Raw genomic sequence first — 27,126 nt, forward strand, 5'->3', positions numbered from 1 at the left:
AAGAAACAACTCCAAATAAAAAGAAAAGGAGGAATCCTCAGAAAGAGTGCTAAATGAAATAGAGGCAAGAAAACTATCAGATACTGAGTTCAAAACAATGATTATAAGGAAGTTCAATGAGCTCAGTGAGAAATACACAGAACTACAGGGAAGCTACAAGGAACTTAACTGTGCACTACATCAGCATGAAAAAGGACATAGAAACTATTGATAAGAGCCAGGAGGAAATGAAGAATACAATTTCTGAATTTAAGAACACAGTAGAAGGAATTAAAAGCAGGTGAGATGAAGCAGAGGATCTAATCAGCAAGCTGGATGACAACATAGAAAAAAATTCCCAGACAGAGCAACAAAACAAAAACAACACTCAAAAAGAATGAAGATGGTTTAAGGGAGCTGCAAGACAACATGAAATGTAATAATATCTGTATCAGAGGAATACCAGAAATAGAAGAAGAGGAGCAAGGGATAGAAAACCTGTTTGAAAAAGTAATGATAGAAAACTTCCTAACTTGATGAGAGAAAAAGTCATGCAAGTCCAGGAAGTACAGAGGATCCCAATCAAGATGAATCCAAGGAGGCCCACGCCAAGACACACCATAATGAAACTGGCAAAATTTAAAAGACAAAGAGATAATCTTAAATGTAGAATGGGAGAAACAGCTAGTAACATACCAGGGAGCCCTGATAAGGCTATCAGCTGGTTACTCAACAGAAACACTATAAAACAGAAGGAAATGACAAGAAATCTTCCAAGTAATGAAAAGCAAAGGCCTGCAATCAAGACTACTCTACCTAGCAAGACTCTCATTTAAAATAGAAGACAAAATAAGGAGCTTCCCAGACAAAAAGAAAAGGCTAAAAGAACACATGTCCACCAAACCAGCATTGCAAGTGACTTCTTCAGCAATACCAGCAATACTTTAGCATCTCTTCTAAAGAAGATAAAGAAAAAGAGAAAGAGAGAGCACACCCTGGATAGTGTGGTTCAGTGGATTGAGCACCAGCCTGCGAATCAAAGGGTCATAGGTTTGAGTCCCAGTCAGGGCACATGCCTGGGATGCTGGCCAGGTCCCCAGTATGGAGCACATGAGAGGCAACCACACATTGATGTTTCTTTCCCTCTCTTTCTCCTTACCTTCTCCTCTCTCTAAAAATAAATAAGATCTTTAAAAAGAGAGAGGGGGGAACACAGTACAAAGGGAAGAAATAGCAATGAATAAGAACTTATCAATAATAACTTTAAATGTAACTGAATTAAATGCTCCAATCAAAAGACGTAGGGTAGCTGAATGGATAAGAAAACATGACTTGCATATATGCTGTCTACAAGAGACCCACCTCAGAACAAAAGATCTACAGAGACTGAAAGTGAAGGGATGAAAAAAAATATTCCAAGCAGACATGAGAAATAAAGCTGGGGTAGCAATACTTATACCAGACAACATAGATTTTAAAACAAAGGCCATAAAAACAGACAAAGGAGGACACTATATAATACTTAAGGGAACAATCCATCAAAAAGATATAATCTTTGTAAACATACATGTTTAAGAGCATAAGAGCAACATAAGAGCAACAAAATATAGGGTCCAGCACAAGTAATGCCTGTTCGAGTGTGGTTGGTAGGGTAATAATATGAGTGTAATAATTTATAGTTTTAATTTGAACATTTCACCTAAAATGTTATATGGTGTGCTTGAGTGTGATATTGTTATGTTACAGAATTACATGCTTATGTATCTTTTTGTAATAAAAGATTTTGTAATAAAAAAGGGGTGTCATTTGTGCTGAACTTGGTATATAAGGAAAATCTTGGAGGACTTCAAGAAAGATATTGAAAGCAACATACTCATAGTAGGGGATTTTAACACCCCATTGTCAACAATGGATAGATCTCCCAAGCATAGAATCAACAAGGATATTGTGGCACTGAACAATACTCTAGATCAAACGGATTTAATTGATATATACAGAAACTGTCACCCCAAAGAAGCAAAATATACATTCTTTTCAAATGCACATGGAACATTTTCAAAGCTAGATCACATGGCAGGTCACAAAACAAGCCTCAACAAATTCAAGACAATTTAAATCATATCAAGCATCTTCTTGGATTACACTGGCTTGAAACAGGAAACCAACCTCAAGTAAAAAAACTTGAAAACATTCAAATTCATGGAGACTGAAAAACATGCTATTAAACAATGAATGGGTTAACAGTGAGATCAATGAAGAAGTCAGAAAGTTTGTGGAAACAAATGAAAATAAATGCACAACAGAGCACAACCTATGGGACACAGTGAAGGCAATCCTGGAAGGGAATTTCATAGCAACACAGACTTACCTAAAAAAGATAGAAAAAATTCAAATAAGTGACCTAACCCTACATCTACAAGAACTAGAGGAACAACAACAAACAAAGCCCAGAGTGAGTAGAAAGAAGGAAATGATCAAGATCAGAGAATAATTAAATGACACAGAAACAAAGAGAACAATTCAAAAGATCAATAAATCCATGAGCAGGTTATTTGAAAAGATAAACAAAATTGACAAGCCTTTAACCAGACTCATTAAGAGAAAAAGAGAGAGAACCCAAATAAATAAAATCAGAAACAAAAAAGGAGGTATTACAACTGACACCACAGATATACAAAAGATTGTACGAAATTACTACGAACAACTATATGTCAAGAAATTTGACACCTAGGCAAAATGGACAAATTTCTAAAAACATATAATCTTCCAAAACTGAATCAAGAAGCAGCAGAATGCCTGAATAGACCAATAACATTTAATGAAATTGAAGTAGTAATCAAAAAACTCCCAGCACACAAAAGCCCTGGACTGGATAGCTTCACAGGTGAATTTTACTGAACTTTTAGGGAAGAGCTAAACTCTATCCTTCAGAAACTATTCCAAAAGATCCAAGAAGGGGGCAGATTCCAAAACTCTTTTTATGAGGCCAGTATTATCCTAATTCCAAAACCAGGTGAAGACAAAACAAAGAAAGAAAACTATAGGCCAATATTGCTGATGAACATTGATGCTAAAATACTCAACAAAATATTGACAAATTGGATTCAGCAAAACATTAAAAAGATCATACAGCATGATCAAGTGGGATTCATCCCAGGGATGCAAGGATGATATAACATTTGCAAATCAATAAACATAATACACCACATAAACAACATGAAAGACAAAAATCACATGATCATAACAATAGATGCTGAAAAAGCATTTAATAAAGTACAACACCCATTATGATAGAAACGCTCAGCAAAGTGGAAATAGAGAAAGCATACCTCAACCTAATAAAGACTATATACAAGAAACCTATAGCCAACATTATACTCAACTGGCAAAAACTAAAACTTTTCCCCCTAAAATCAGAAAAAAGACAAGGATGTCTGCTTTTACTACTTTAATTCAACTTAGTATTGGAAGTTCTGGCCACTGCCATCAGACAAGAAAAAGAAATAAGAGGCATACAAATTTGAAAGAAGGAAGTAAAACTGTCATTTTTTGCAGACGACATCATAGTGTACATAGAAAACTGTATAAGCTCCACCAAAAAACTACTTGACCTGATAAGTGAATTTGGCAGAATAGCAAGATACAAAGTCAATATTCAGAAATTGAAGGCATTTTTGTACACCAATAATGAAATATCAGAAACAGAAACTAGAAAAAAAATCATTTACTATAGCAACAAGAAATATAAAGTATCTAGAAATAAACTTAACCAAGGAGGCAAAAGACCTATACTCAGAAAACTACAGAACACTGAATAAAGAAATTAAGGAAGATACAAAAAAATGGAAGCATATATCATGTTCATGGATTGGAAGAATCAATATCATTAAAATGTCCATACTACCCAAGGCAATCTGTAGATTCAACACAATCCCTATCAAAATACCAATAACATATTTCACAGATTTAGATCAAATATTTCAAAAATTTATATGGAACCAAAAAAGACCCCAAATAGCCTCAGCAATCTTGAAAGAGAAGAACAAAGTAGAAGGGATCACAATACCTGCTACCAAACTATACTGTAAGGCCACTGTAATCAAAATAGTCTGGTACTGGTGTAAGGACAGACATAGAATAATGGAACAGAACAAAGAGCCCAGAAACCCATGGCTCTGTGGTCAATTAATATTTGACAAAGGGAGCAGAAGCATAAAATGGAGTAAAAATAGCTTCTTTATAAAATGGTGCCAAGAGACCTGGAATGGTACATGCAAAAAAGTGAAACTAGACCACCAACTTACATCTTATACCAGAATAAACTCAAAATGGATAAAAAACTTAAATATAATCTGTGACACCAAAAAAAGTCCTAGAGGAAACATCCCACACAGCAATATTTTCAACAATGCATCCTGTAGGGCAAAGGAAATAAAAGAAGTAAATGGGACTTCATCAAATTTAAAAGCTTCTGCACAGCTAAAGAAAATATGAACAAAATGAAAAGGCAATCAACTATATGGGAAAGCATATTTGCCAATGATACTTCGGACAAAAATTTGGTCTCCAACTCCGTATAAAGAACTCATATGACTCAATGGCAGAAAGACAAATTATCCAATTAAAAAATGGACAAAGTACCTGAACAGACCCTTCTACAATGAAGACATACAGAGGGCCCATAGGGATATGAAAGGATGCTCAGCATCACTAGCCATCAGAGAGATGCAAATTAAAACCACAATGAAATGCCACCTCACATCGGTCAGAATGGCCATCATTAACAAATCAACAAACAACAAGTTCTCGCGAGGATGTGGAGAAAAGGAACCCTTGTGCACTGTTGCTGGGAATGCAGACTGGTGCAGCCACTGTGGAAAACAGTATGGAATTTCCTCAAGAAACTACAAATGGAACTGCCTTTTGACCCAGCAATTCCACTGCTGGGACTATACCTAAGGACCCTGAAACACCAATTGAAAAGAACCTATGCACCCCTATGTTCATAGCAGCATTATTTACAATAGCCAAGTGCTGGAAACAGCCTAAGTAGCTATCAGTAAATGAGTGGATAAAAAAACTGTGGTACATTTACACAATGGAATACTACACAGCAGAAAGAAAGAAAGGACTCCTACCTTTCACAACAGCATGGATGGAACTGGAGAGTATTATGCTAAGTGAAATAAGCCAGGCGATGAAAAACAAATACCAAATAATCTCACTTATAACAGGAACCTAACAAACAAAACAAAAAATGAGCAAAAAAGAACCAGAAGCATGGAAACAAGGAACAAACTGGCAGTGACCAGAGGGGAGGGAGGAGGCGGAAAAGGGAGGAAAGAAGGGGAAGGGCCTGGTTAAAGAACAAGTATAAATGGCCCGTGAACATGGACAACAGGGTGGGGACTGACTTCGGGAGCAGGGTGGTGGTGGGGAGGGAGCAGGGGAGAGCAACGGGGGGAACTGAGACAACTGTAACAGAACAACCATAAAAAAAGAAAACAAATATTCAATATTTTTATTTGAATTCAAAGTAGTATGTATTAGTTTATTTTCTTTTTTAAATGGGTTGCTATTCAATAAGAAAATACATAAGAATTTATCAAGGCTTTAGACTTGGTTTTATTTTTTCCATGATAAACTTTCTATTTGAATAGAACTTAATTGTTTAGGAAGAATTTTCCCCTGTTATTTTATTTGGGTCCCCTGAAAACCCCACAAGGTAAGTATTAGTATTCATACTTTACAGAAAAGGAAATGAATCATTCTAGAGATTCACTTAGAGGGGAGGAAAATTTGTTTGTTTGTTTTTTTTTAACTTAACCTTTGGATTCTGATCAAGATTCTGGTTGGCTTCAGATTCTGGACCACAGCACTTACTAAGCACTTACAAAATGCCAGGCCCTTGCTTGGGTGTTTGTCCTTGAGTTACTTTTCATCTTTTGGAAAACACTTTAGCAGGAAGTCAAGCCTTTCAAAAGTCAAGCCCTTGCAAAAGCTTAGGATTCATGATACTCTTTTAAGTCAAAAGTAGATACCTCTGCTTTTAGAAAATATTGGAAGAACTGTTCCTCTTCATGCAGAGTGCTCTCCTTCAGCTCTTCCATGTGTCGTTCATGTTAAAGAATGAGAAACAAGGAGGAGATCTAGGCTGTGTCACTTAAATGTCCTTGTGTAGCCCCAAGTTGAGGAAGCATGTGGAAGAGTTTATAAACAAAGGACCCAAAACTTTCTGTTCCCTCTACAGTACATGACTGAAACAAAGAAAACCTCAGCTTTCCACAAAAGCTACAGACAATATAAAGTAACAATATTGAGCTCTTTTGTTCATGAAAGTGCCTTTTGAAGAGGCTTTCTTGGGTGTACACTTTACCATCATCAGAAATAAATCTGGCTCTGCTCTAAACATGGTGCCTAGAAAAATGTCTGGCACACAGTGGGAGTCAATAAATGAATGAAAACAAGCAAATGAATGAAACTTAAAGGGACACTAGTAACTGAAGCCAATCCTCCAAGGGCTGAGGATCATGTCAAAGAAAAAGATTCTATAACCCTTCCCCACACCTGAAAGAAATTACTGGGCTAATATTATGAGCTGGGGAATGCAGTGTTTGTTATGCCTCAAAAATGACAAAATAAATTGAAGATCTTAGTTTTATGCTATGAACTGCAGTTGATTAGGGGCAGAAGAGTGTAGCCTCTGTTTATTCCCACTTCGGACCAGCTTTCAACTGTTGCATGGATTCAGCAATAAGGTTCTCCAGCCATCTACCATCCAATTTCTGAATAAACATCAGAAACTCCTGTGGAGGATCACAGTGAGTTCCAAAAGTTAAATGACATACGTGAATGATTATAGCATTGTTCACATTTCCAGAAGAACTGCCATCCTTACCAGTGGCCTAGAATGGGCTGAATACCACAGGACTCATTTTGCAGCCTTGCAAAATTTTGCTGGCCAGCAGTAAGTGGTGGAGACAAGTTGCCTATCTTTGTAGTTCCACATGCCACTCCACTCGCTGCAGAGGAGCCGAGGCTGCTGATGGATCTGCCTTGACACTAGTATTTTGGGAAGACCACATCAACAGATCTTTCCTTCTGCACTGCTCCAAATGTGACTTCATAGAAACTTACAATTGTTCCATCACTGAGTTTTCAATTTTCAGGGCTTTTTAAAAAAGAGTTCAAAGCACTTGCTATGTTCTCCTTTTAGAAGAGGCAAAACTGCAGAACCTGATTTAGTTAAGAAGATGCTGGAACTGCAATTCAGTCCTCTGAATTAACAACAAAAAAAAACTTCAAATAGCTGCCTCCCTTGTCTGGGTCTCCATGCAAGAGGCACTTTGTAAAAAATCCTTACTTAAGAGTACATTTATTGATTTTTTTGAGAATGAGAAGGATAGAGAGACAGAACATCAATATGAAAGAGAAACATCAATGGGTTGACTCCCACATATGCCCTGACCAGGGACCGAACCCACAGCCTAGGTGTGTGTCCTGACCGAGAATGTAACCCACAACCTTTCAGTGCACAGGAGGACACGCCAATCAACCGAGCCACACCGGCCAGGGCAAGAGGTACTATTATAGGAGGCATGAGCACAATTAACAGGAGAAAATTACACAAGGCTCTTCCCTCGCTCCAGAGGTTCCTTCCCCTCTATCCGCCCCCCTGTTTTTTCTTACTGAAACTTGGAGTGAAAAAGGAGAGATGGTCTGTGCCCCAAAAGAACATGCTATTGTGCAGTCAACTCTAATTCCACAAAATGAAATATAAGACTCATATTTTCCAGAAGCACTGGGGTTTCAAAACAAATTTCAAGTTCTCTGTGGACTGCAAATGAACCTTGAAGCAAAGGCCTTCCTTTCAGTTAAGCACCATCATTAGGGATATGAGTTGTGTGAATAATATTGATCAAAAAACATTTAATTCATGCTTTTATTATTCCAGAGATCGATTACTGGGAAGCTGTTTTGTTAGGTGGTCCAGTAATTTGTTCTTTCGATTCCAATCTGTTCAAAGTGCACTTGCACGCCCAGATAAGAGCTCAACAACTGAAGCACGTCACACCTTCTCCAGTTTCCCTGTTGTTGATGAATAAAAATTTGGATTAACTTAGGTATGACACAGCTTGAATATGTAAAACATATTTCACTTTCTTGTACTCTGGGAAGTTCAAGAATATTCTATATGCTTCAACAAAAATGGTTTTAAGGATGTTAATTAAGCAATGCAAACATTTATTTGTCTGACCCAAATAACTAGACTTCTTCCATGTCACTGAGACCTCTCCAAAATGTAGTTAGGGCTCAAAGGTTCAAAACAATTTCTTAAATGTTACCCCCCTCACCTTTATAGATTGGCCTGGATGAACATCAGTTTGTGCCTATTTAATCAGGATGAAACTGGACAAGGCGAACAGGTTTAGTTCTTTTTCACCACAATTTATTATAAAGACCTGACACATAGCCATACCCTCAGTCATAAATGCATTTCACTTGTGAAATGCTGAAAAATTATAAATGTCTAATCATTTCCGTCTAGGTACAATTCAGATGATGAGGGATCTGTTTCAGTAGGAGAAGAGGTTACATTGGACCTTCATGTTTAGGTTCAAGAGTCATTTCTCTTGGATGATTTCTCAGACCACAGGCAAGCATAACTCATTTACCCTTTACTACGCCCCTCCCCCCACCCAGTCGCCTCAGGATTATTCCATTACCCCAAGGACATGAAAAGACTTGAAGGAAACAAAGAAGCCAACTGAGTGTCTAAATAGGTTTTTTTTTTTATCCAAAGCACAGAAAGTCAAAGAATTTTTTTATTTTAATAACCAGCTTTGGAACAGAAAAGGCTTCTGAGTTCTGAAACTTCAGTTTTATTAGGACAAGTGCATACTATAAACAACATAGTAAGGAGGAATGTAAAAAGATTTGAGTTAGCATTTCAGCCCCCAAAGAGACAAAATATAACAAAATTGGTAGTGTGTGTGGTGGGGGCATGGGCAGCATGCCGAGGGTAGTTTTTCAGGAGAGAAGGGCAATCAGCAAACTTGAAGAAGTGTGGCTATAAGTGGGGAGGAAAAGCTGAGTAGGTAAACGTGGGCAAGATGAAGGTTTAGTTTTGCCCTTTTTTTAAAAGATTGGAGTGGCTGGAGATCATGTACACTCTGATGAAAAAGACCCTCCCATTAGAGATGAAAAGCTAAAAGACCGAGGAAATGATGCATAAAGCAAGCACCACAAGAATACAGGAGTGAATGGGTACCGAACATAATTGGAGGAATCAGAAGAAGAAAACTCCTTCTACTTTAACCTGAGGAAAGATGGAATGGATGAATACAAATGGACAATTTAAAACATGTACTTAGTTTGCTTTTTAATTTAGATGTAATTTTATTTAATTTAGATTTTACATATATTCAATCACCAATATTTGCAACGCGTTCCTCTTCTCACTGGGAAGAAGGATAATCTGCTTACTGAACTGTCTATGACTTGTGCTGACGAAGGTAAGGAGTGGGAGAAAAATGGCAGGCAGCAAGAGAGACTGGTTGGCTCCACCTGTAAGGAGTGAAAGGAGGGGAAAGAAGATGAAGAGAATTAGTGTGGGGTAGAGGAGGATAAAGGAGGAGAATCAACTGATAGCTGCCATGAGGAGCCAGACTTTGGGGAGAAAGATGCATGAAGAGAATGTTTAGGCAATCTGGCTGTGCAATCTGAAGTTAGTTCCTGATTTGGTCTTGGTTGATTCCTCAAGAAGTTTCTAGTAAACGCTTTCTGGAGTGAGATCTGACATTTACTGTGTTGAACTGTCCTCAAGGCAAACAATTTTGTTCAGCTTACAAGGTTAATAGGTTTGGTGGCAGGAAACTGAACTCTTGCATGGTAAGAGGCATGAGGGGTGCAGTTTGGCCAAAGATTTGAGGAAAGTAGAAAAGTCTTCCAATAAATAAGTTTTGGAGAGAGCGGCAGAAGAGTATAAGGAAAGCACATAAAGATCGCTGAGCTACAGTGAGGAGTCCAACTGAGACTGGAGGTTGTAAATTTACCACATCTTCAACCTGGACTGCAGTACGATTTTCTCTCCTGTGCTTACCAGTCTGGTTGGAGGCAGGAGAAACCCCAGAACTGGATTGATTAAGGGTTGGTATCTGGCCTGGCAAGTACCAAGGGCAGGCTTTGTTCATTTCTAAGCATCTGAAACAACAATACCTGAAAAATAGGAACAACTCAAAAAAATCTTTATTGAATGGATAAACGGGAGAACTGAAAGTATGGGTAAGAGGGTGGTTAAAATGATAGACCATGGTATCCAAACTGTATGGGGAAGGAGGTGAAGCTAAGAGAGGGCTGTAAGGGGGAAACAAGAGGAGACCAAAGGTTCTAGGAGATCACCCAGGTCTGCCATCTACTACCAGTCATGTGAGAGACATCACCTACTCAAGAATCAACTTCTTTGAGTCTCTGACTCTTAAGCACCCCCCGGTGACGGACCCAGGGAGCTATGGGGCCCAGCGCCCTCTCTTCAGAACTCCCTATTTCCCTTCATGCAACACCTTCTCACTCATTCTTCAGACCTGCTCCTTCTCCTCTCTCCTTTGACTTTTGCCCCGGCTACCCCGGTACCTCTCCCTCCCACTTTTTCTCTCATCCTCACTCCCCTTCCTTTCCAATTCGTGAAAACAATCCTGGTCACGGCAGCTATCATTAAAGGTATAATTCATGATATGCCTGAAATAAGGACGAGGACATCCTTACATTTAAAAAATTTTAAATTCAGAGTCTAGTAAAATCAGTAAAAGTGGACACAAATTTTAAAATAGCCATAGCGCACACCATCTTGTAATTAACTTGCATTTACCCCAGCACTAACATTCAAAACATTTTCCATTCTTGGGATTATGGCTCATATGTTTTAATTATTAACATAGAAGTCCTTTAGCTATTAATTTTTTATTGCAAATGTACGTGGTTTCTACTACAGGATGAGTTGAGCAGACTTTTAAAAAGTAGTCCAAAGATATTTACAACATTGCTCTTATAAAGGGTTTGTAAATAAACGAGCCTTCTGAATCACAACTTATTTGCCAGTTAGGGGTTAGATATAGTTTTGATCCCTGCTTGAGTTTCCTGAAAAATCACAGTGAGTTGTTTAAGGACTAACAGTGGCCAAACTCTCTGATAAGTCATCGTAATAAATGGTTAAGTTCTGAAAGGTCGACCCGCCATCTCTTGGCTCCCGTCTCCTCTTTACGGCCAAGCTATTTTGGGGATTTCTCTTCCTCAGGCTCTTTTTCTTCCCAGCCCTGACACTATTTGTGTCTGCTCAGTGGCATTTTTCCACTCAGGAAAACTGAAATAAGCTCCAAGATTGCAGAAGAGCCTAATTATTTGATGATTGTGGGTTTTGTCTGGGAAAAACTCCAAACATAGATTTGCCATTTTAAGCAATTCCTTTGAATTCTCACTCTATTGTCAACAATAGTCTTATATTACTTGTTTATTATTGTTTTTTTCATTCCCTTTACATAAGTTACCTAGGCACTCCAATTTCCTCTTCTCTCTACTTACGTTTTATTAGTTTCTAAGTACTTTAAAAAATTATTTTAATCATTGTTCAAGTACAGTTTTCTGTCCTTTACTCCCATCCCAGCCCACCCACCCAACCCTCCCCACCTCCCTCCCATTTCCAAGTTTCTAAGTTCTTGAAGGACTGGATTGTTCTAGCTTTCTGAGTTGTGGCGAACACAGACCTTGCCGTTATAACACACCTGTCATCTTTTCCCTCCACACTGTGACTATTCCTCCTTTGCAATCTTCCTCCTTCCTCTTCACCTTATTTTAATATAATCAGCCGCCATGCTCTCTCAATTTTCCCTTTAAAACATATTTCAGATTCCTCTTTTCCTCCATGTTCCCACTGGCAGCACATGCTCAACAAAGGTTCTGGTACACCCTCCTAGCCCACTGTCCTGCCACTTCTGCTCCTTCTCTCCCACCCCCAGCGCCCTGCCACACTCAGTCCATGTGGTAAATCACCCTGCTTGTCTCCTGTGAGGGCAGGAAAGCGTGTCTCTTTTAATTCTCACAACTCTGCATGATGAGCGTTACTTTCTTCATCACACACACACACAGGAAACTCACTCTCCCACAGGTTACAATGTTTTCTCCCAAACTGCCTGACTTGTAAGTGTTTGAGTCACTACCCCTCAAACCTGAGAAGGGAAGAGTCATCTCTGCTGTAACAAAAAGGAATGAATGAACGAATGAATGAATGAATGAATAAACTTGCATGAAAACATTTAATGATTAATCTTTTTTAAAATCAAGGAACTAGGTAGACTTGCAATTATTACCATATCAAGGCCACTGATTTTCAAGAGATGGATTCATACATGAGAAGTATAAATCCAAGTGTCTGCTCTTAAAAATTGTTTATAACTTATTTGGTTAGAGTATGTATCTAGAACAAGCCGGATACATAGTATGTGCTAAATAAATACTTGCTCAAGCTTGGACCACTGAATGGAAGGAGAGTCTTTGCTACTTTCTCATTTTGGCTTGCCAGTAATTGCATTGTGTAGTCATCAGATGATTCTTAATATGAACCACTCTCTCTGACACTTCCTCCTGACCCAGTCCCAAAGACTATCAGGACAATACACCATTAGGAAAAAAAGACAGTGAGATTACTAGGCTGCCTTCCAACCCACAGGCTTACTTATTTTTTCCTAACTACAAGATAATTATTGCTGGATGTTATTATGGGATTTTTCCATATGTCCTTTAGTTACGACAGTGATGACCCAATGCAGCCTTTTAATGTACTCTGGTCTCCTGCCAGCTTACCTCATTTTACAACTTTGTCTTTGGTTTTTATTTTTATAATTATTCAAACTTCCCATTGCCTAATCAATACCTCATTTGGCCACTGCTGCTCTAGACTAAATACCTCAATAAAAACTCCTTGGAGAGGGTCTTTTTTTGCTTGCAGTGGGCTCATTTGAAACAAGTTCTTGCTATGTTCATCATTTTGGCAAACAAGGACAAGTTCAAGGAAATTAGAGGCCAAACTTGACAGAGCACTGGGTGCAGCTGCTGGCCCAGCTGTGCAATGATTCTCAACTGGTCCATTACCTCTAAAACTCAACTATTCAGCACAGCCTTCCCTGGGCCAGCACTCCTGTCGGTCTAACATATTTGGCAACAGCCATTATTTCAGAAATGAATGCTCATGTGTATTTATAGCAGATCGCATGCCTGCTCTATCAACAATTAAAGGGATTAGGATTCAGCAGACGTCGTCCTCTAATTAGGACAAGATGGAAGACGTAGTATACTGAATGCTGCCGTTTGGTCAAGGTTTATCTTTTCCGAACTAGACTGCCATGCTGCTTCGCCTCAGTCAAACATCCACCCTCTCTAGGGCTATGCTGCTCCCTGGAAAACATTCACTTCCTGTGTCTGTCTGATGGAACTTTCAGGCGGGTGGTTCTGTTCGCAGTGGACACTTCACATTTCCCTTCCTCCCTCCCTCAGACCACACTGTGTAGGCTCAATGGACTGTTTTAAGGCTTGTTTTGAATTAACATGTGGACAGCACTGTGTGGCCACTAACCTCATTCACTTATGCCCTTCCCCTGGAGCCTCGGAGTGTGTTACAGGCTCACACTTACATAGTCTCTCCTCAGAACAAAAAGCCCGAACTCGGTGTCTGGGCCGTAAATTCCATCTTGTCTCGCTCTTGCCCATGCATTATTTAAGCTCTCTTCTAGGTGAGCTGGCGTGAGAATTTCCCTCAGAGTAACAACCAGCAAGCGCTTTGCACACTGTTCCAATGGGGAATGTAGGATATCTGAGAGAGTTCCACCCATTCAGTCTCAATAATGAAACATGATAATCTAATTTGGTAAAAATAAACTGTGAAATCAGAGATTTGATGAAAAAAACTTTAAAGATGCAATTCAGACGAGCAATCAATGCTTATTCAGTTTTGTACCATCTCAGCTTTCTCCCTGTGCAGATGCTTGAGTGACACTAAATTAAATAATTGACAAATTTTTAAAACGGCTGGAAATTACCATCTGTACTTAATTTTGAAATATAAAAAGGTCCATAGAAAACATCCTTTATGATTATATTGTCTAATAACAGATATGAAACAATACAAACATCCCAGTCATAAAATATAATGTGTTGCGAGCAGTCTGGCTTACATATTCAAACACAGTTTTTCAAAACAAAAGACCGCAGGAGGAACGAAATGCTGGTTACCAACACGCTTTTTTTCAGTGAATGGCAAAACTGAGTGTTTCATTTAAAATCTACCCCTCTCACCCTCACCTCCCCACATACCAAAAAAACGGAAAAACAAAACTCACCCACAGGCAGTCCTACAGGCATTAATGATAACCATCACTTCTCCACATTTCTCTCCTGGGTAAACACTGGGTGAAACTGTCCTCTGCTAAGAACTTTTACTAGGTTGGTATTACATTTATACAAAATAAAGGCTACGACTGTAAATAAACATGCTTGCAGCTTCCACTGGAAACAGAGAAAGAGAAACAAGCTCCCTGCGTGGGAACACACTGGTAAATACGCGGATAAAACAAGCTGAAACTTACACCAGACACTTCTCCCAGGTCCAGCACGGCAGTAGCCCTAAAGGTACATTCTAGTGTTTTTTAATCCATGTTCTGCTCTTCTCACTGATGGGACTACTCAGGCACATGGTCAAGTTGCAATCTGCTTCTTCTCCCTCAGTGATGTATGAGAGCTGGGCTGATTTATCTGGTCTTTCTGCAGCATATTAGCACTAATGTTTCTGCGTATGCATCCTACCTTTCTTTAGCCGGAGCCCCGGCTTTATCATTGGTAATCTAAATTAAAGAGCCACTGAACAGAGCAGAGTTGTTGGCCCCCACCCCTCCCTGTTTTCCATGAAACAATTGCCAGGCAGTCATTCCTGGACAAGGATTCCACTGTTTATTCTAGTGAGCCTCCCCTTCAATATCCCGCTGGGACTGGCAGTCAGTTGCAAAAGGATAGGTCAAGCAAGACTGTCTTAGTTCAAAGGTCTATTTATGATTTATTCTCTAAAACGGTACAGATGGCCTCAGGAAATACTAGAGAGAGCTGTCAATGGCCAGTTTTTCAACCCAGAAGACAGAACTGACACTATTTACAAAAACAGAGTAATCTGATATTCCACTTACTGCCCAGGGTGCAGTGCACCTTTCTGTGGCTGTTTTCCCCCTGAGAAATCGTGTCCTTTTTTTACCCATGTTTGTTTTGCCTATGCAAGTTTAAGTGCTTATTTAAATGAGGAATATGAGTGCTATGATTTAACAAGTTGCATGCAAGAAGCATAACATCCTATTCCTATAAAAATTTGGGAGAATCAATCAAACAAATCATTATTAAACTTATAACCTTCTGAAAGGATGTGTTTAATTCAGGAGTTGTCAATTTCTCTTTTTAGGGTCTGTGTAAAATTTCCTCCATCTCCACAAATGTTTGGAAAGGGGAAATACATCAGTACATTTTCATATGAAAATTTGTAATCTCTTGACAATGCTACTGTCTTAGCAGCATCTCAGTGCTCTTAACTCAGATTTCCAATGATTCCTTAAATAATATTAGATTTTTTTCACTTTGAACAATACAACTTTCTAACAGATGTTAAGCAACAGAATTTGGAGGGTTGATAAAGTGTAACAAGTTTCATCTCTATTTTGTATATTTTTTGTTAAAAGAAAACATGATTTTTTCCATCATTTTAAAATATATACTAAATTTTTAATTTTGCTTTTGAAAATTAACAAAATACGACATATCAATTTCTATGCCAGTGTAAAATATAGAATTGACACTTTTAGTAGCTTTGCAATATTCAATTTTCTAATTTTTTGATATTTGCATTGTTTCAAGGTTTCATTATGAAAATAAAATTTCTCGTCATGAATACAATATACTCACATTCCAGGCCCTTAATCACATAAAAAAATCAATGTCAAATTTTCAGTTTCTCAACTCTGTTCAGTGTTGCAATCAGGATAAATCATACTCAAAAGGGCTGCCTGAAGACTTCTGTATTGTATCCCTGGGTTGAACTTTAAACATTAATATGTTCATTTCTATACTATAGAACTTGATTATACTAAACTACTCCACAAACATCCAGAGTGATTATTTAAAAAATTTAAGGCTGGGTTTGTCACTCAGCTGCTTAAAACTCCATATAGCTTCCCGTCATTCTCAGGAAGAAAGCCAAAATCTTTATCATGGCCTTCAAGGACTCAGCTTTATTTTACTCGGAAGGTAAGCCCACCTTCCCAGAACTGACTGGCTGGGATTCAGAGCCATCAATCAATCAAGTACTGAACCCCTGCTCCTGACCGGTCAATCAGCTCAAGTATGGTATAGGAGCACGAGTGTGGGATGCCGACAGAATTCCAAAGCAAATACATAGGCCTTTCCCTGTAGTTTGAAAGGAACACACGTGAAGCAATTTCACTACTTTACAAATCAACTTATCAACTATGACAAAATCAATATGGAGCAAGCCAGACTCAAAAATACCAAAAAAAAAGAAGATAAAATCAAAGGATAAGAAGAATAAGATGAAATTCATAATTTGATGAATGTTAACTGAAACTGACTTAAGCTAGAGGAGAAAAAGGAAGACATTCAAGAAAGAGTAGAAACTCTAAAACAAATGTTGCTCAAGCGTGGTCCTATTGTTATGCTTCCGAGGTCTAAGGTTCACATCAGCTAAATTAATCTTAGGCTTACATTTCTTAGAGAAACTCACAATCTCATAATTATGGTTCTGAGTTTCTTCAATAAACAACTCATCTGCATTCATTATACTACTGTACACTACTCTTTTTCAACAGTTCTCTTTATTTGAATCACTAAAAAGCCCACATGACAAACTTCACCAGTTTCTAAATAAGATGGCCCAAGGAGCCCAATATCACAGAACCCTGAAAATAAGGGCTCTTTCATAACTAAAGATCTATCTTGCAGTTAACCAAAAGCAACGCAGTTCTTTCATGCAACTTGTATATAAACTAGTGGATAACATAATGTAAACACCCAAAGACATACGAAGTGTCCACTGGGTGGTAAGATTCTGAGACTGGTCCACTGCACAAGGAATTGACACCTTACCTCCCCATTAATCCCACAGTATTTCTCATACTTCTTGCCATTATCCTGAAATTTTTCACCATTAAATCTTCCTCTTGGAAGAAATCCTAAGGATCTGGAATTAAACTGCTTATCTGCCTATGTTCAAATCATAGATATGACCTTGGGTAAGGTACTCAAACTTACTGTAGAGTGTGTGTGTGTGTGTGTGTGTGTGTGTGTGTGTGTGTGTGTGTGTGTTTAATTCATCTGTAAAGTACCTAATAGAGTTCTGCTTCTGGCCATAACAGTAACTCACATCAAACCAACTTTCTCATGGATAAAAACTATAAACTCTGGCTAAAACATTAACAGAAAAAACCCCAACTATCTGAGAGTGACCAAGAACAGGCAGAAACTCATGGAAGGTTGACCCTTGGAAGAACGGCTCTTGATAAATTCCCAATTTTTTGCAGCCTCTCCTCCAAGGGCAGGCCCATGAGTCAGTTCCACAGCATAGCGAGATCTCAGATAGACACCTGCTATCTTACCGGTTGAGGAATCAGAGCATAACGTTCCAGAAGATGATAACAACTAGAAAATGAGGGTGGAAATTCCAGAGAAAAGGTAGCCACAGAGGGGAAAGCCTAAACTCAGTATATAAAACCTGATCAAATCTTAACTGATTCCAATATTACACATGTATAGAACAGACTCCAACCAGCTCAGGTAAGGCAAAAAGAACTCAACAGATTTCTGCTGCTGTCTGTCACAGCAAAGATAAAATTGGAATTTGAGTTCTGCCAAGTTAAGTGCCAGCTAAAGGAGAAAATCAATACTCTTCAGAAGTATATGACAGAATTCAGAATCTCTGTAACATATGACTGACAATGTCTGAGGTTCACTCCAAAATTGCCAGATATACAAAGAAATACAAAATATAACCCATCCTCTAAAGAAAAAGTAATCCATAGAGAACAACTCTGAGATGATACAGATATTAGAATTAGCAGACAAGGATTTTAAAGTAGCTATTATAACTACGCTAAAGGATGTAAAAGAAATATGAGCAGAGAAGTGGAAAATATAAAAAAGAACCAACTTGAAATTCTAAAACTAAAATATATAATATATGAAAAAAAATTCACTGGATGAACCTAACAGATTGGGGCTGGGGGAGAGTATGAGGGAACTTGAAGACAGAACAATGTAACCTATCCAATCTGCAGAATAGGTTAAAAAAACTAAAAATGAACAAAGCTGAAATGGCTATAGTGATATCATATGAACTAGATATCAAGGCAACAAGTATTACCAGACACAAAGAGAGACATTTTATCATGATAACAGGCAATTTATCTGAAAAAAATAATAAATGCATAAGTTCCGAACAGAATATTTTGAAGCAAAAATTAACAGAAGTATTGAATAAACAGACAAATTCACAATAATTGGATAGTCTTCATAGTTGGAGAGTTTGTCTACTCTCTCAATAACTGAGAGAACAGCCGGACAACAAAAACGAGGACACAGGAGCATCACTATCAACTACACGATCTGACTGACGTTCGCAGCACACTGCCCCTAGGAACCGCAGAACGCTCATTCCTTTCCGGTCTACATGGTGAGTTACCACGGCAGACAATTTGGTGCACCATAAACAAGTCTCAGTAAATTTCAAAAGACTGAAATCCTACCAAATATGTTTTCTGACCACAATTCAATTAAACTAAAAATAATAACAACAACCTAGACACCCACAAATATTAAGAAATTGACAAAACACTTCTAAAGAACTCATGGGCCAAAAAATAATCTCAGAGAAAACACAAAAATATTTTGAATTAAATAAAATAGAAACATAACTTATCAAAATTTGTGTGGCACAGTTAAAGTGATGTGTAGAGGGAAATTTATAGCTTTTGATGTTTATAATAGAAAAGAACAAAGGTATAAAAGCAATGACAAAAGTTTCTACCTAAGTAGTTAGAAAAAAGAGCAAATTAAATCTAAAGTTAGTAAAAAAGGAAATATTAATTTTTAAAAAGAACAGAAATCAATGAAATAGGAACAGGAAAATAGCAAATTTTTTTTTAAAAAGTTGGTTAGTTGAAAGATCAATAAAATTGATAAATTCCTAGCTAGACTGATCAAAAAATTTAAAAGAGGGAATATAAATAATCAGTATCAGGAATAAAAATAAGATCTTTCTAGAGATCCTAATACATTAAAATGATAATAAGTAACTATAATGGACAAATTTCTTGACCAAAACTGACAAAAGATTAAATTTAAAATCTTAATAGCTCAATGTCTATTAAGTCATTGAATATATTATCAAAATCTTTTTCATTAAGAAAACTCCAGTACAAATGGTTTCACAGTGCATTCTAGCACATGTGTAAAGAAAAAAATGTTAATCCTACACAAACCTTGTAAGAAAATAGAGCAGGATGGAACATTCCCCAACTCATTTTATGAAGCCAACATAACCCTGATACTAAAATCTGACAAAGGTACAATAAGAAAAGAAAATTACAGCTCAATATATATGAATATAGACACAAAAATCCTCAACAAATATTATAAAATAAAATCCAATATATAAAGAGGAGAGTTATCCTTTAAAAAATCATGACCAAGTAGTGTTTATCTCAGGAACATAACACAGTTTTAACGTTTAAAAAAATCAATCATTATAATTTACCGTATTACCAGAATAAACTATGTGGAATTTAAACACATTCAGAAAAAGCATCTGACAACATTAAATACCAACTCATGATTTAAAAGAAAAAAAACCTCTCAGCAAATTGAAACTAGAAGGAGATTTCGTCAATCTTCAATTAAAATCATTTCTAATGGTGACATACTGAGCACTTCCCCCAAAGACTGGTAACGAGGAAAGGATGCCCACTCTCACCACTTCCAGTCACCCTCGTGCTAAAGGTCCTAACCACTACAGTAAGGCAGGGAAAATAAATAAAAGGCGTAAAGATTAGAAAGAAAAAAAGAAGACTCATTATTTATAGATGACATGATTGTTTATATAGAAAAATCATAAGAAATCTAAAATGGAATAATAATAGTACCTACCTCATATAATTGTCATAAGGATCAAATTACCTTAAATTTGAAATGTTTTAGAATTGTGCCTAATACACAATAAGCACTATATAAGCATCATGCAAAATTTTAGAAAGTATGTAAAACCTGCAAAGGTTACATATTAGCTTATTGACAATAAGTATAGATTTATTAGTCAGAATAGCTCATAAAGACCTACCTTTAGGAATAAGATTATCTTCATTCTGGGGCCCAAGTTATGAAAGAGCTCAGGGAAGGTAACACTGTCTACAGAGTTACTGCTTTAGATATGATCTAATATATTCATACACTTACACAAACAAATCTAGTTGCTGTTTTTAATGAACACATACCTTGCTATGATCTCATGGCAGAATAGCCATGAAAGACATTTAAGTTTTAAAAAGTCATTGACACAATTGTATTTACAGTATAATATAATTTTTAAGGCAAAAAGATATGCACATCACCTGCTTTGATATATGCATAGAAAAATGTCTGGAAATATACAGACAAAAGCAGATAATATCTGTTAATAGCAGATATGCCTAGACAGTGGTAGAAGAAAAGAACTTTCTTTTTTTTCTTAGCATTTTGTGCATATAGGTTGAATGTTTTATAATATTTATTAACATTTTTACATTATAACTTAAAAATAAAATAAAGAAGAAATCCATTACTAGTGCAAAAAGTATATCAACATTTAAAGGTCATAATGTTTAGAGTCTTTTTTCTAAGTCAAATAAGATGAAATGAATTTTTCAAGTTTCTTAAACCAAGGTTGAGTTTTATTTTATTTTATTTGTTTAAAGATTTTATTTATTTATTTTTAGAGAGAGGGGAAAGGAGGGAGAGAAATATCAATATGTTGTTGCTTCTCCTATACCCCCTACTGGGAACCTGGCCCACATCCCAGGCATGTACCCTGACTGGGAATCGAACCAGCGACCCTTTGGTTTGCAGGCTGTTACTCAATCCACTGAGCCACACCAGCCAAGGCAGAGTTTTTAGATATCAAGAGCATATTCCAGATGTTTTTGCCTCTAACCTCATTCGCAGCATCCCCACTTCCCTATCTCAAGTGACGAGGAGGATTAAAAAGCCAGGTGAGGTCTGGTCTGTGGTCAGGTGCAGGCTCACCAGAACTCAGAGCACTGACAAGGCAGTGAGCTGGATGCCCCTGGAGCCTATCTGCTGCACTCTAAGTCACATCTTCTGGCTGTTCCCAGCTCCTATCCCTGCGTGCATGGAGACCATGGAAAGGAGTATGGGTCAGAGATAATTCAGTAACACTAGAGGCACAGAATTTTATTAGAATGACCTTAGACATTTTCTAATTCATATGACCACTTTCCAGGTAAAGAAATGAAGACCAGAGAAGTAACTTGTCCAAGGTTACAGGGTTACTAGGTGACCACAGCACGTCTCTTAAACCTCAGGATTGCATCCTTTCCATCACAACAAAGAGTTTAAAAGGGCATGTCCTATTGATGCTGGACCAGGGCTGTGCCTTCATGAACAAAGAGAGTACATTAGGATGCAGGCTCTATCCGGTGTGGAAGGGAGCACTTTCCTGCCTTTATCATAGAGCCCCAAATTGGAGTGCAAACATGAAAAACTGATGCTGTTATTCATTTACTTTCATTACTAGTGTTCCATAAGATGCATATACACTTTCTCTACAAATAATCCATTAGTATAAAACAGAGAATGTTTCCTATTTGAGATATGCCTTCTGGCTACATCATCCAGAGATGCTTTTAGTATCTAACTAACACTAATGAAGGGCTCTTGGTAGAATGTTTTCCACATTTTGGTTATAGACAACAGGAAATATTTAAATTAATGCAATGTGTTCTATTATGTTGTGTCATATTTTATAGGGAGAATATAAATCAGTTTATAAAGTGTAGGAGGTAAACCAATGATTAGGCTCTGCAATTATTTAACATCAATAAATTAGAAAGTGACTCAAGTTGTCCTGCAAACTTGTCCAGAGCCATACAGAAATCCCTCATTCCTCTCTGCTAAAACAGAGAACCTCCCCTGGCGCACACACACACACAAAGTCAAAATAGCACTCCCAAAGATTATGAGCTAAAATCCATACATAAAACCTATACAAACTGATACGGAAATAATAAATCATTCTTACCTCTGCATTAATACAAGCTCTCTAAAACCCTCTTCTCTGCATGGTTATTTATTAGCACTGATTTAATGATAATAATACACTAAGAATCACAAAATTATTGCCTGATTCAACACATATTTTCACACTAACAGATGAGCCTTCCAACCATTTATTGTAAGTTCCTCCAACGCATTAGAAATATGATCCCATTACACATGCTCTAAAGTCTGCAGGAAAATATGGTGGGGTCAAGAAAAGGCATACCCACATTCAGTATAAGAAGCTAAAGGCGGACACCTAAGTGGCAGATTCTGGCTGGACACAAGTGCTACTCACACTTTTTATACCTCCCTCCCAGACACTTCATTACTAATGATTTTCCAACACTGAAGCTTTTTAAAACTTTGATGATGACAACTCAGTAGGATGATTAAAACCCTCCAGCTGAACAAACAGACTAGGGTGGAGAGACCATCTCCTTAGCATTTGCCACAGAAAGTATCGAGTGCCCCAACTCCACCCCAATGCTTCATTACAGAGGCGTCCTTCAAAATGTGCAAACAGCAGTAATAATCTGACAAACAAATGAATCAGGTGAGCCACTATGGGCAATTTACTCAAGGTAATTAAGAATGCTAAATCAAACACATTATTACTTTAAATGGCAAGTAAGCTTTAATTAAACTTGATTTCTATACTAAAAATAAAACTACTAACTCAACAAAAAGGACTGTGTGAATTTAAAGGCCAAGTGTCAAGAAGGTGAAGAAAAATGTACTCTCCAACTCCTGATTCACAAGATTAGGACCAGGTATCACTGCATTTTCATTGGATGTGGACTCAGAGAGAAGTAGCTATGGATGTGAATTTAGAATTGAAGGAATGCATTTGGGTGCCTTGAGCAGGAGCACATTTTAAATGGTAAAGATGCTAAGGGAAAACAGAGTCAACCCAAACCCAAGGTAATTTCTTTCCAACTAGCATCTCACTCTCAGCCATTAGGATAAGAAACCAAGCAGGTTGTAGCCCTCCCAGGGATTGAGTCTTTCTGTAGGGGGTGGTGGCACATGGCGGACCACAGCAGAGCCACCTCAGTAGCGTGATGGCCAATCACCCATGAAATACATGTGTGTGATGGACCAAACCAATTGATCCCAGTGCATGACCATGGAAATAAAGGTGCCCATGGAGGGATAAGAGTCTCCAGAGTTTTCTTGAGATGGACACAGCTAAAACATGGTCCTATTAAAGTAGACCACATGTATGTACTTAGTCCTACAGAATAACAATCTTCTAAATAATTACAGTCTCTTTTGAAAGCTCCAAGTCATCTGAGACTAGACATGTCCATGTCCCTTCTCCCTTGAATGTTTTGTCCCATTTTACTGGGACTCTGATTAGACCCCGGCCTCCAGCACTGGCAAGCAACAATGCCCTCCCAGAACCACCTGTTTTCTTCTCCACCTGCAGCATCTTGCCTGGTTTAGCGTCCTGGGTCTTCCCTCTTCCACCTTCGGCCGAGAGTCCCACAGGAATACACACGATGCGTTCTGTCCCCTTCGCTCTTGGCTTTCTGGTCAGGCAGGATGACCCAGAGCAGGAGTCAAGGAGGAAACTAAGAACACAGCTGGGTGGTGGCAGGATGGAGCAGGGAGGGGCCTGGACTCGGGCTGGAGAAACCATTCTAAGTCACTACCTCTGGCATCTGGACTGGTCACCCTGCCACACAAGGCCATTTTCATATTGTTTCCCTAAATAGTCTGCTCTCAGAGTGACCTTAGGGATACTATTAAAATACTAATGACAGTGGTAAGAAGTCTGTGACAAGCCTGTGTTCCAAGAGCAGAGAGAACTTAGAGGACTGTTTTCTCATCTGTCATTGTGACTTCCTCTGCTCTGGAGAGGCAACCATGCCACCACTGACTGTGCAACTACCGAGGGAAGAGCCACTGTGTCTAGAACTCATGAGACCTGAAGTGGCCAGGGTGTCCCTAATTTTCCTATTTGCTCCTGACACTTGTCAGAATAAGAGCCATTCATTCATTCATTCATTCATCAAATAACTTTTGGGCACTTTCAAGATGCCTCACTCTGTTCTATGCTCTGGACATATAAAGTAATAACAGTCTGTCCTCAGGTTGCTCACATTCCAGAGAGTGAAGAGCCATGCAAACTAGCAATTACAAAAAAGTCTGTGGGAAACTCAGAATGCAGTGGGAGCAGCTGAGGGGACCAGGGAGCAGAGAGCAGTGAGAAGGTCAGGGAAGGGGACAGAGAAAGGAATCTGTGACTGAACATTGGGCCCATTAGAATGTGCTTATTTCTTCGACCCACTGGGACGGGAGCTGTGTGCCTTGTGAAAAGAGTTCTGTTTCCTACTTAGAGCAGAAATCCTGAGTGCTGGACCCTAATTCCTGTGTCTAACACAGAGCTTGGTGTGCCATGGGGAATCAACAAATATTGTTGAATAAATGAATAACTGAAGAATTCAGATCTGCCCCGGGACTTTTTTTTTAACATAATCTTAGAGACTGAAATTTTTAGAGGCCATTTAACAATCCAATCCTCTGGAATTTACAGACCAGTAACTACTAAAATGTTTGCACAGAATAGCAGAGTTGTGCAGAGTGAGTATGCTGGGCCCTGAAAATATATGAAGGTGGATGGATAGTTAAAATGTGGTATATCCAACAGAGAAAGAAGAAAAAAAGAAGAGAGAGAGAGAGGAAGGAAGGGAGGGATGGAGGGAGGGAAGGAGGGAGGAAGGAAAAGGAAAGGAAAGAAAAGAGGACTTCTGGCCAAGATGGAGGTGTAGGTAGACATACTGTGCCTCCTCGCACAACCAAAAGAAGGACAGCAACAATTTAAAAACAAAAAACAACCTGAAATGACAGAAAATCAAACTATATGGAAGTCCGACAACCAAGGAGTTAAAGAAGAAATATTCATCCAGACCGGTAGGAGGGGTGGAGTCAGGCAGCTGGGCAGAGAGGACTCCCAGCAAGGCAGCGGCTGGCAGACCCCCACAAGGCGGCAGCTGGTGGAGTGGGCAGTCCCACATATGTGTGCAGATAAACCAGGAGGAACAACTGGGGAGCAAGGCAGACTGCACAACCCAGGGTTCCAGTGCGGAGGAAATAAAGCCTCAAAGCTCTGATGGTGGGCATTGAGGCAGCAGCAGGAGAGACTCCCAGACTCACAGGAGAGCTCATTGGAGACACCCACAGGGTCCTAGAATGTACACAGACCCACCCATCTGGGAATCAGCACCAGAAGGGCCTAATTTGCTTGTGGGTAGAAGGGGAAGTGACTGAAAACTATCAGAGAGTGGAGCAAGTGTCATTGTTCCCTCTCAGACCCCTCCCCCACATACAGCAACACAACCCAGGGACTTAGGTTGCCTTGCCCTGGTGAACACCTAAGGCTCTGCCCCTCACTATGTAACAGGCATATTGAGACAAAAAAAAAATGGTTCAAATGAAAGAACAGATCAAAACTCCAGAAAAAATACAACTAAGCAATGAAGAAGTAGCCCACCTATCAGATACACAGTTCAAAACACTGGTAATCAGGATGCTCACAGAATTGGTTGAATATGGTCACAAATTAGATGAAAAAATGAAGGCTATGCTAAGTGAAATAAAGGAAAATGTATAGGGAACCAATAGTGACAGGAAGGAAACTGGGACTCAAATCAATGACGTGGACCAGAAAGAAGAAAGAAACATTCAGCTAGAACAGAATGAAAAAACAAGAATTCACAAAAATGAGGAAAGGCTTAGGAACCTCCAGGACATCTTTAAACATTCCAACATCTGAATCATAGGGGTGCCAGAAGGAGAAGAGGAAGGGCAACAAATTGAAAACTTATTTGAACAAATAATGAAGGAGAACTTCCCCATTCTGGCAAAAGAAGTAGACTTCCAGGAAGTCCAGGAAGCTCAAAGAGTCCCAAAGAAGTTGGACCCAAGGAAGCACACACGAAGGCACATCATAATTACACTAGCCAAGATTTAAAATAAGGGGAGAATCTTAGAAGCAGCAAGGGAAAAGAAGACAATTACCTGCAAAGGAGTTCCCATCAGACTGTCAGCTGATTTCTCAAAAGACCTTACAGGCAAGAAGGGGCTGGAAAGAAGTATTCCAAGTCATGAAAGACAAGTACCTACATCCAAGATTGCTCTATCCAACAAAGCTTTCATTTAGAATAGAAGGGCAGATAAAGTGCTTCTCAGATAAGGTCAAGTTACAGGATTTCATCATCACCAAGCCCTTATTTTATGAAATGTTAAAGGGATTTATCTATGAAAAAGAAGATAAAAAATATGAACAGTAAAATGACAGCAAACTCACAGTTATTAACAACCACACCTAAAACAAAAGCAAACTAAGCAAACAACTAGAACAGGAACAGAATCACAGAAATGGAAATCACATGAAGGGTTATCAGCATGGGAGGGGGAGAGAATGGGGGAAAAGATACAGAGAATAAGTAGCATAAATGGTAGGTAGAAAATAGACAGGGGGAGGTTAAGAATAGTATAGGAAATGGAGAAGCCAAAGAACTTATATGTATGACCCATGGACATGAACTAAAGAGGGGGAATGTGGGTAGGAGGGGGTGTGCAGGGTGGAGGGAAAAAAGGGGGAAAATGGGACAACTGTAATAGCACAATCAATAAAATATATTTTAAAAAAAGAAAAGAAAAGAAATACTAATTGACATATACTACACCCTACATGAGTTTCAAGAAAATTATGTTTAGTGAAAGGAGCCAGACAGG

At 38.5% G+C, this 27,126-nt stretch overlaps 1 protein-coding gene across 7 annotated transcripts in view; it reads right to left on the reverse strand.

Moving 5' to 3' along the window:
* RAPGEF4 (Rap guanine nucleotide exchange factor 4) overlaps nucleotides 1–27,126 on the reverse strand; it is a 277,658-nt gene that overhangs the window by 163,468 nt on the left and 87,064 nt on the right. Inside the window, exon 1 of one of the 7 annotated variants that reach the window (XM_045818236.1) lies at nucleotides 23,807–23,891. The exons of 3 other annotated variants lie outside the window; for them this stretch is intronic. In XM_045818236.1, the coding sequence (XP_045674192.1) occupies nucleotides 23,807–23,815 (9 nt within the window). In that variant the 5' untranslated portion in view covers nucleotides 23,816–23,891. Of the gene's footprint in view, nucleotides 1–20,407; nucleotides 20,431–23,790; nucleotides 23,892–27,126 lie in introns of those variants that run through there. 3 more of the 7 variants (XM_045818300.1, XM_045818680.1, XM_045818361.1) reach the window with 3 other exon arrangements.

This window comes from Phyllostomus hastatus, unplaced genomic scaffold (genome assembly GCF_019186645.2).
Source record: "Phyllostomus hastatus isolate PE091 unplaced genomic scaffold, TTU_PhHast_1.1 phas_contig_1, whole genome shotgun sequence".
NCBI classification, from domain to species: Eukaryota; Metazoa; Chordata; class Mammalia; order Chiroptera; family Phyllostomidae; genus Phyllostomus; species Phyllostomus hastatus.